Source organism: Netta rufina (assembly GCF_964035555.1).
Source record: "Netta rufina genome assembly, chromosome: 1".
In the NCBI taxonomy this organism is placed as follows: domain Eukaryota; kingdom Metazoa; phylum Chordata; class Aves; order Anseriformes; family Anatidae; genus Netta; species Netta rufina.
Window position 1 is genome coordinate 36,559,342 of NC_140123.1, and position 11,547 is coordinate 36,570,888.

Genomic DNA, 11,547 nt, shown 5'->3' on the forward strand with positions numbered 1-11,547 from the left:
CTAAAATAATATTCAGCATGATAAGATAGATAGAGAATAAGTTATTATGAAAATATATAGCTTTAATTTGCAGACATATAAACACTTTTGGTACATTACAGACATATGATGCCAGAAATCAAAATAATCAGTTTTAAGCATAACACTAATTTATCTTGTTCACACAGAGAAATCTGATGTAATCATAATACAAAATATAGTTTTCAGTTCTTAAAATGAAGTGAAAGTGAGACATCACTGATAAACCTGCTGCTTTATTGCAGAGGATACAGCAAAGAATAAATTATCAAGAAAATATGCCGCCAGTCTTACAAGTCAGATTTTGGATCTAATCCAAAATCAAAGCCAATGAAAAGGAGCCAGGAATGGTAGCCAGAAGTCAGAAATAAGATCTTTCACATGAAATACCAATCCAAAAAGGAGCAACAGTCAGTACAAACTAAGTCTTATAATTCCCTATAATATGAAGTGATTTTTGTTTTCATCTGGCAGATCAGATTCAAAGTATCACATGAAAAATCTATTACACAACCAAACTGATGGCGTACTAACGACATTGCTAAAAGTACCAAAAATATTACCACTTCTGCGACAACTAAAGATTTAACCATTCCCTTGCTTCCTTGTATCTGGCATGTTTACAAGGATAAGCATGGGGTTTTGTCTTTATTTCCTGTAGGAAATATTAAATACAATTTTCCATAAAAATGACCAGCAGACTTCTGGAACAAATGAGTGTGGGTGAAAGCTCGAGCAAATGAAAGATGGTATGCCACAGCAGTTCAGATTCTCATTACAATATCTTGCATTCTTTCTCAACAGGAATTGCACTTCTTGTTAATGCCTTTTCTATCCTACTGTAAAAGCTTTACTAGTGAGGTAATAAACATTCTTTTTTCTTTTTTTATTTCTTTACTAGTGCATTTTACTGTCCTTCTTCTATTAATTATACACACATCGGGACAGACATTTATCTTTTCTGTGTGTGTGTCTATGTAAATCTCTGTATGCCGAAGCATATTTTATATTAAAATCCATATATTTAAAATATACTTTGTGTTTATCTTATGGACAGTACATCAACCAGTTCCCTGCTCAGGAGCATCTGATGCCCTCTTGTGGTTAAAAATACTTTTAAAACTTGAGTTTAAAGAATTCTTACCTTCCCGTTTTTTTTTTTTTTTACGGTCACTGATCATATCGATTAATGAAAGCTGCAAATGATGTCCATGTTTTTATAGACAGGGTGCTAGCTGTTAGTACTAAGTTTTCATAAAAAAGCTGTACACTGAATTTGAATTTAAAAAACTGTAAACAGCTATTTACAATTATAATATTATTAAGTTATAAATTAGTGGTCCTTCACTGCAACCTCTGTCAATATGACCCACAGCTAGGTGTTTCAGAGTTGTCTAAGGTTTTCCAGATATAGATTTGAATTATCCACAAGGAAACATCATATGTTGGAAATCTCCATTGGTTTCTTCTCCAACATGTGCAGGTTAATTCTTCCATTTAATGGGATTTGTACTTCCATGTTTTCATCTGCTCTGTGATGCTTCTTCCCTTTTCTCAGACAGATGTAAATGCCCATCCCAGTTACTAAAGCAATTGAACCCAAGCTTATTATTGACAGAGCCACTAAAGTAGGCATGCAGGATGCTGACTCCATTTTTTGATGTGTAGGCTCTATGGATATTTGTGGCTGCTTTTCTTCTATATTGATATCAGGCTCCTTTCTTAATAAACTTTCAATATAGCTCTCATTGCTAACTGTGTCATTGACGAAGAGATTCACCATGACAGTGGAATGGAGAGGTTCTGGATAGCCGTGATCACTAACTTTTACAAGCAGCCGATACAGGCCATAGTCATTTTGCATGAGCGACTCTTCCAAGGTGATATTACCAGTTTTAGGGTCAATCCTAAATGACTCTGGCCGGGGGCCTCTTCTTCCTATGATGCTGTATGCTATGACTGCATTCATGCCAGTGTCTTTATCGACAGCATAGACCTCAGTGATGGGAGAGCCAGGAAGGGTAGAAGGAAGAACCAACAAATAAGACATATTAGACTGTGGAAACAAGACCAAAGGGGGGTTGTCATTTATGTCAAGAAGAAGGATAGTTATTTTTGCAGTAGAAGACAGGGCAGGATCACCACCATCAACTGCTTCGATCCACAGCACGTAGGAGCTTTGCTGTTCCCTGTCCAGGGAGACTTTAGCTCTCAAAACTCCTTTTCCAGTATCTATGACAAAAATATCACTTCCATTCAGGACTGAAAGGGCAACCCATCCATTTTGCCCTGCATCAGCATCTGTGACACTGATAACTCCGATTTCACCAAAACCTGGAAAGTTTTCTGGCACAAAAAAGCTGAAATCCTTATTGATAAATCTTGGACTATTATCATTTTTATCCAATACAGTGATGGTGACAGTTGCAATAGATTCTCTTGGAGGGAACCCAGAATCTACTGCTTTCACAGTATATCTGTATTTCTCCTTTTCTTCTCTGTCCAGCTGAGTAGCAACTGTAAGAACTCCTGTGGTTTTATCCAAAGAAAAATAGGAAGGAGCATCAGGCCCTAAAAAATAGGACACTTCCCCTCTTTCTCCACTGTCAGCATCTGTAGCATGCAGTTTGGTCAAGAAAGCATTGGGAACATTGTTTTCCTCAATGGATAATTCTATCAGCTGTTGAGAGAAAACTGGTGAGTTGTCATTGTCATCCAAAACTTGTATTTTGATTATTTTGTTTACATTAAATCCTTCTGAGTTCCATGCAACTACAGAGATTTCATACAGCTGCTGTGTTTCATAGTCCAAAGGTTTTGTGGTCTCTAAGAGGTATTCATTGTTGTATGGCTTGTATGGTGAAAGTCTGAAAGGCCCATCACCATCCAAATAGCAATTGACTTTGTATTTTTCATCAGGGTCTTTGATGGTAAAAAATGCTATTGGTGTGTTAATAGGCTCCAATTCCTTTAAGTACACCACTCCTTCCACTTCATTAGCTATGAAACGAGGGACAACTTCAGGTGGCCTCATCATGACTTTGATGATGGTTACTAGCACTGTGATCACAGCAGGGATACAACCAGGACCGTTGCCCAATATGATCAGCCTGTGGAGCCTTGGGGCATCCCCATCAATTTTACTGGAGAGAGTGATGGCTCCTGTGGTTTCATCCAGGTGGAACAAGTCTCTGGATAGCTGAGGGACCTTCTGGCTGTAGGAGTAGGTGATCTCTGCATTGGACCCAAGGTCCAGGTCTTCTGCGTGGACAGTGGCCACGTGTGTCCCTAGGCTGGAATTCCCATAAAGGGTGACGTTGAGCTGCGAGTCACTGAACTGGGGGCAGTTGTCATTGATGTCGCTGATGCCAATAGTAAGCGTAGCACTGCCCACAAGCGGAGGAGTGCCCCCATCCTCAGCAATGATGACCGTGACGTATTCCTCCCGTGTCTCTCTGTCCAGAGCCCCCATGACAATCAGGTAGGGGGTCCTCTCTCCACTTTCGTTCTCCTCCACGTCCAGGGTGAAGACACCATAGTTATCTCGCAGACGATAGGTCTGGACGCCATTGGTGCCCACATCAGGGTCAAGGGCAGGGTGTTCGATAGCCAGGCGGGTGTTCACAGGTGCATTCTCAGGCACCGAGAGGTGGATGTGAGGCACAGGGAAGCGGGGAGCGTTGTCATTGACATCCCGGATAGCAATTTTCACCTTCACCAGGCGGAAATACTCCTGTGGCAGCACCAGCACGTCCAGCAGCAGCAGACATGACTCAGATGACAGTGAGGAGGAGGAGGAAGAAGAGGAGGATGTGCTTTCTGCCTCCCCAAAGACAGTGGCCCCACCACTCTCCACGCACAGAGCTTCCCGGTCGATCTCCAGGGCCGAGGTGTGCAGCTCTCCGGAGCGGTTGTCCAGACGCACGTACTGTCCCCCCAAGCCGCGGGAGGCCAGGGTGAAGGAGAGGGGTGGCTGGGGGACCGTGGGGCGCTGCCCGCTGGCCGTTGGCAGCCGCAGGTCACGGGCCAGGCTGCCGATGAGCACCCCCGCGGGCAGCCCCTCGTTGAGGCTGTAGAAGAGCTCGGTGGCGCGGCTGTAACTGGCGAAGCAGTTGAAAGGTCCAACGAAGAGGAGGAAGAGGAGCAAGTGCTGGGGAGAGAGAGGTACAGTGGCGTGGGGAGAGGGTGGTGTTAGAGAAGGAGGAGAGACAGGAGGCAGCCACCCCCTTGCCCACTGCCTCCCTTACAGACACAGCGAGCAGAGAGTGCAGCATCTGCAACCTGAAGCCTTCTCCCTCTAATAGGAGTGAGATATCTCACATCTTGTCCTCCTCCCTCACCTCCCCGTCCCAGCACAGCAGCTACTCCCAAGGCATGACCATCTGTACCCTCCAGGCAGCACCAGCTGCACTTACCCTAGCACATGCTCCCTTGCCAGGGCTGACCCAAGGGCACCAATACCCCCTGCTCTGACCTTCTCCCCCATCTCACCAGCACTGCACTCACCCTCCCATCCCAAGAGACTCCCAAACATTCCCTCACCCACTCTCCATCCCACACCAGCAAGGTGAAACACGACCCTGGGTCCCTGTCCCTATAACTCCCCCTCCACCACCCCCGCCGATCCCAAAGCCCCATTATTCCCGCATGCCCCTGATCACCACAGTCCCCCCGCTGTCCCCACGACACCTCGCAGCTCCGCTGGGCCGCCCCCCGCTTAAAAAACCCTTAAATACGAGTTGAGCGGAGGGGCCGCGAAGGGGTAGCGCCAAGGAAGTTGCCGGCGTTGGCTGACAAGTGCATCCCCAGCGCCCCGCGGAGGGAAGGGGGCTCCCCGAAATAACTTCGGGTGTCGTCGCCCCGGGGGATCTTTTCCCCTCTCCCCCCCTTCTTTTTTTTTTAACCGCTCTTTTTTTTTTTTTTTTTTTTTCGCCGCTCTCCGCTACAACCCGAGGAGCCGGCAGCACCAGCGAAAAAAACTTTTCGCGGCTGCTGCGATTGTGGAAAAAAAAAAAAATAGGAACAACAACAACAACAAAAAAAAAGCACGCAGAACCCAACATATATATAGGCATGCATATACATATATATATGTATATATATAATTTTGCTCCTGCGTGCGAAGTCGGGCTGGGGAAGAAGGAGCCTCCCCTCCCCTCCCGCCTCCCCACCCTCACCTGGAGGCTGCCGCGGGCGCTGCTGGTGCTGCCGCGGCTGCCCGGGGGCGCCATGCCCGGCCTCCGCCGCCGGCTGCGCCCCAGCAGCGCGCCCGCTCCACCGCCCGCCCGGCGCCTCTCCTCCCCGCGGCAGCCCGAGACCGTGCCCATGCCCCCGCCGCCGCCTCCGCCTCCGCCGTGCCGGGCTGGGCTGGGCCGAGCCGGGCTGAGCCGGGCTGTGCACCGCCCACGACACTCCCCCGCCGCTCCAGGGGGAGAGGAAGGGGGAAGCGGGAGCGGAGCGAGGAGGGGGGGGTGCGCGCCCTCGGAGGCTGCGGTGGAGGCTGCGGAGAAGGAGGGCGGGCGGGCAAGGGGAGAGGGGTTGGGGGGCTTGGAGGGAGGCACTGGGACCACCAGCGGAAGGAGATGCTCCCGTCTGGAAACTGTAAGGAGAAAAACAAGATATGTCCTTTATCTATTTATCTATTTATTTATTTAAAAAAAAATATATATTTTTTTTAATAAAATAAAAAATAAATCAAAATATTTTTTTAAATAAAAAATATTTTTAAAAGACACGAGATGTCCTTCTGTGGATCTAATAAATAAATAAATAAATAAATAAATAAAAATATTAATAAAACCCACGAGATGTCCTGTGGATTCAATAAATAACTTAATTAATTAATTAATTAAAAATCTAGGTTTGTCCTTCCATAGATTTAATAAATAAATAAATAGATAAATAGAAGCCACAAGTTGTCCTTCTGTGGATTTAATAAATAAAAAATATTAAATAAAACCCACGAGTTGTCCTTCTGTGGATTCAATAAATAAATAAATAAATAAGAAACTCGAGTTGTCCTTCCATGGATCTAATAAATAAAAAATTAAATTAACAAATTAAAATCCTGAGATGTCCTTCTGTGGAAAGATGCTGTGGTATGGCTGCTGTCAGGCAGAGCAGGAATTAAAAGCTGGCTCAGTTTTAAGTAGTGTTGCTGAGCCCTTGTGTCTGCATGAAATGAAAGTACTGTCTTGAGGAGTCTGTGACTACTTGCTTGGTGCAAGGTGCACGTCCTGCCGAATTAGAGCAGCGACTGCAATTTCCTGCTGCTTGGAACCCAGAGGTCTCTTGTGGCAGAAAATTATGCGCTCTCATTTTATAGTCTCCAGTCACATTTGGCTAGACTGTGAAACTGCCATAGAACTAGTCATGAAATTATCATCTCTTGGGAAACTTCAGATAGTGCAAGACCAATTACACATTTCCTTAACATCTCAGACTATCAAAAGGATAGCTAACCTGCCTTGTTACCTGCCAGCTTGCACTGGCTCTCTGCAAGCTCTAGGTCTTTAGCCTTAAAGTGTTCAGTGGTCTGGATCCAGGCTACTGATGAGAGTTCAAGGAGTAAGATTCTGGAAGGCAATCACATTTGTCAAGTACAGTGGAGCTGCCCCTCATATAGGTAAAGTTTCTACAAGAGATCAAACTGTCTAAATTGCATGGTCTGAGGACCACCTTGAACATCTCCACACTCTGTGGCAACCAGATTGCGCCAGCATTTGACATCAGCTTGGATATTGAAGACACATAGGACAGCAAAAGTATTGCTGTCAGTCCAAAAGAAACAAACAAAAAAATACTTTTCCCTTTTTCTCCCACAACTCCAATGAGAATCACAGTCCAAAGGCAGCTTTATGCCCAAGTTCTTCGTAATTCTACAACTTTCAAGAGCAAACACTATGTGAAAAATACAGATCATAATGTTTAACAGCTCTTGGGATGCTTTTGGATATTTTGGGGATGAAGGCAGCAGCACAAACAAATTAGAGTAGAGTAGGGTAAAGTAGAGTAGAGTAGAGTAGAGTAGAGTAGAGTAGAGTAGAGTAGAGTAGAGTAGAATAGAAAATAACTGAACAGAGCAGAACAGAGCAGAATGCAGCAGAGCAGAATGGAATCATAAATATCCAACACTGACTTCCTCCAACGCCATAAACAAATCACATTAATTCCTTTGCCTATTATCCTCCAGCCATAACATGTAAATACTATGATATAGTTTGTCTGAATTGGAGTTTTGCCCTATTCTTTGCAAAGTCAGTGGCAGCAGAATCAGGCTCTGTTTTATTCACTGGATCCCTCTGAAATATACTACCATTTAAATATCCACTTCAATCGAGAAATGACATTAGCACAAAAATCATAAGTAACTTAAACATTAGAACATTACGGTACTAATAAGAGGGCCAGCTATATTTATTATTCACTAATCTCTAGGTTTTGGAAACCACTCAATATGTACTACCCTTATAAATAGTTTATATCTTTACCATTCAATTTTAACACAAATAGAACAGGCAGTACAGTATATACAGTTCACAGCAAACATGTATAATTTAAGAGAGGAATTGAAGTATCCAAGTCCTTTACTAAATTCTCATCCATGTGAACTGTTCTGCAGATCATTCAGTTTGAAAAGCACACATAAACTCAATCCCATTCTGGTTAGTTTTAGCTGGACATGACAGATGCTTTTAGTTGACTCACATCTGCTCTGATTTTATTCATTTCAATGGAGAAATATTGACTCATTTGGATTTCAGTTAGATTTTGACACTGATTTATGTGGAGTTTGAATTTCATAGACTGATTATAACCCTAGTTTTAGTGAATCAGTCATCTTTTTGCAAATGAATCTGAAGTCCCTATAAAATTATATCTTAAACTTTTATTTTCCACTGATATCTCAGTTTATCTCTCTTTCATGTTATCCTCTTTAAATTACTGACCTATTACTGTACACTTTTTCTTAACCATCATTCTTAACCATTCTGATAGAGTAGGGATGCCTCTATGCCTCTGCTATTACAGTAGCCAGTTTTTCATTACACCTGATACATTTTCTTTTATTAAACCACAAGTGTAGCAGCAGAATGTAAAGTTTTCTGGAGCAGCTGGTACCTCTATAATATTTTATCTCGTTAGATACCAACAACATCTAAGTCTTAAAGGGTCCTTGAAGACTAATTTGTCCAATAAATCTCCAGTTTAAGGAGAAGTATTCTAGCTGTGTATGGGATATGGTATGAGGGGTGGGAAAGAAGCAGTTTAGAAGAGATATAATATTTGCACTTTTGTGTGTGTGTGTGTGTGTTTTTGTGAGCCACTTTCAAAGTCCCAGGAAAATATTCATTGCTTTTATTATGTTTCTATATTCAGGTATATTCCACCCGCAGGAGTATTGCATCCAAGATTCTGTTTGTAATTAGTGAATAAGAAGGAACAAGTAGGAGCATTGCTGTGGGATTCCTGAAATGCCACAGATCCAAGTAAGTTGCAAAACACGAGTGAAGTCAAGTGACGAGCCATCCAGGAAGTGCCATAGTTATTTATAATACATGGGAAGAAGTATATTATTACTATGGTAAAACAGAGTATTAATTTGACTTAATTAAAGAGGCTATAGGAGGTATTGATACTCAATTGAATGGCTTGTTTCTGTGGGCAGTGTTCCAGTGGAAAATAGAAACATTTCCAGATGAATCAATCTGGACCATCACTTCTGAAAGGAAATCTCAAATGCAATTTTTTATTTTATTTTATTTAAGTTTGGCAACTCTGACCAACATTTACAAGAGATACAGACAGTCCTCTCAACCTACCAAAAAACTTATCTGTTAGAGCCTGTGGTTCTACTGAACAAGGCTGTGGTGCGAAAGAACCATCAGTGAGATTCTACTGATTCAGCTGACAAAAAAAAATGTTACTGTAGTAGTCAGTGTGACCCTTTTGGCTAGGTGCCTTTCAGTGGGGAAACTCAGTCAGAGTGAAAACACTGGTGTTAGTATTGTTTCCCAGTCCCAGAAAAACTGAGTGAGGTACAAGACCTTACTAACAGGCTGTCACTTCTCTGAAGAGTTTGAACTGCAAGAAATATAGGACAAGTCAAGGAGGTTCTTTTAACTCTTAGTGATATAAACTTTTTTTTCCTTACTGAGCTTTGCTGCTCAGTAAGGAAATGGCTTATATTCTAAACTTCCTGTGCAGGGTTGTGGATTACAATGTGAAAGACTCTATGAGTGTGTCATACTCTATGATAGCGACCTTGCTTGCAGAGGTGCTGAGCATCTGGTGCGCACATTTATACTGAAAGCTGTGATCATTCCATGTCACTGTAGATCAGACCAAGCATGATCATCCTGTTTTCAAGCACATAGTGGGAGAGGTATCTTGGCACTGTTTTCCCTTATGACATTGAAAGATGGTCAAAAACTTGGGGTCCAGATTAGCTACAGAAGAATTGGATCTGGAAGATTGACATCTCTTTGGATATGCATTGCTCAGATCTCCAGTAATGTTTTCAAGGACTGGTTCTTTGTGCACTCTTGCATGTGTTTGATAGGAAGGCTGAAAGATGTGTATGAGGCTTTCTTTTCTAGTTATCTCAGCTGTTGGGAACTACTTGTTAACACACATATCAGTTGTTAAACACTGGAGGAGAAAATACATTTGACAAAAAGCATCCTGCAGTCTTTGAACCAACTGCATTTGATAGATTTGACCAACTTTTCCCTCAAATTCTTTTGAGGTTTCATAAAAATACAAGTTCTTTGGTTATGATGTTTTGCATATGATCCCAGCTGTTTTGCATATGTCTCTTTTTGTCTAGAAAAAAAAAATATTCTGACAGTGAGAAATATTACTTTAAATATATTTCTAGTCTGATCACAACATTATTTTTTTTAAAGAAAAACTAAAGCTTATCAACTATGCATACGTTTTTTTGCAGTAATTAGGAAGTAAGGATTTAGCTCATATTCCAGATCATCTCTTTCCTCTTTTTAACCACTACTTTTTACACTGTGTTACACAGTGTAATAACGTTCACTTTCACTGAAATTTTGGAAGGCTTAAAATAATAATGATACAACTTTTGTTTCATACAAGTTGAAGCACATACTGAGGTACAGAACTAATATGATACAGATAGAAATTATTAATACCTTAAGTCTTTGTGATGGTCCTTATCACATTAGTTTGGGGACAGTAATCCAGCTTCTTCCATCTAATCTTCTACATACTGCTTGTAAATTATGAGTGTGTCATGAATATGTCTTTTAGTTGACTTCACATTCACATTAAGAGATGGCTTCTTAGCTGAAGTTATAGCCTCCTAATGCTGAGTAGCATACTGCTCCCAGTACTGGAGAACACAGAAGAAGTATGCCAAGTGGTTATCAGATACAGAGGTGTGTGCCTTTGTATCTTTATTCTGGTCTCCATGTAGGCTTCCATGTATCAGGTTGCCCCTCCAATCACTGACTGCAATTCCATTTTGTTTTCTGAGATGGAAATTGGAAAATGGTAACTGGCAGATAGTGGGTACAATGCAGTAATACAGATATATATTTTTTTAATTATTATTTTCTTCCCCACGATTGTTGCAGCTCCAGTGTATTCCAGCTTCTCTTCTCTTAGTTCCTCTGGAACAGCCAGCTGTACATATTTTACCTTATCAGATGAACTACTTAGCTTTGCTCTGAAATACATACTTTATGTTGTAGTTTCACCTGAGGTCTTTGGCCACTCAGAAAGTACAGTCGCTTCCTTGACAATTAAGTATTTTGAATTTTTCAAGGGACCAGAGTCCATCATCTTCCCTTGGACTGTATTCAGGCAAAAATTCTTAATGGATTTGATTACTCAAATTCCCTAGTACTAATTTACTCCTTTCTCACCAAAAAGACCACAAAAATCTTTTTACCAGACTGGGATAATTATATTGTGATCTTGGTTTTGTGATAAATTGCTTCTGTTATTTAGACAAGGGAATTGACCAACTCCTAGTGGGTTTTAGTACATTTTTATGCCCTTGATGAAATGAAGACAGTGAAACTAAATAACTGAGGGCATAAGGGCATAGTAAACCTTTTATGTAAAGAAACAAACAAACAAACAAATATATTTGCTTTATGCCTCAGAAGCCTTGTAGCTGACTGTTTTTTCTTTTTCTTTTTTTTTTTTTTAATTTATTTATTATTTTTTTTTTCATATTGTTGATTTGATCACTCAAATTGCTACTGAGGTATGTTAATAGCACTTTTTTTCTGCAAATGGACGAGGTTTTATTGGCAGACATTAACAAACTGTGAGAGCCAAGGTTACCTGAAGTTAATGAATAAACAGATTTTCTTGAGTTTTCAAAAGCCTTTAGTCACATCAGAATCTTACTTCCTTTTTGTTCAGCTTTCATGTGTTACAGAAAGAGAGGGTTACTCACTAGAATAGGAAGTATTTGCTTGATCTAACTTAGATATCTAAAAAGATATTTTATGGAACTGAAAGAGAGAAGTGTCTCAAACAGATGAG

The 11,547-nt window shown here is 41.5% G+C and overlaps 1 protein-coding gene across 1 annotated transcript; it reads right to left on the reverse strand.

Moving 5' to 3' along the window:
* Positions 1-1,360: 1,360 nt before the first annotated feature.
* PCDH20 (protocadherin 20) lies at positions 1,361-5,302 on the reverse strand. The gene is made up of 2 exons (XM_084302616.1): positions 5,196-5,302; positions 1,361-4,168 (listed from the first exon to the last, which is right to left on the reverse strand). Exons 1-2 carry the CDS (start codon positions 5,247-5,249, stop codon positions 1,457-1,459), a joined length of 2,766 nt encoding a protein of 921 aa, XP_084158742.1. The 5' UTR covers positions 5,250-5,302; the 3' UTR covers positions 1,361-1,456.
* Between the last annotated feature and the right edge of the window lie 6,245 nt (positions 5,303-11,547).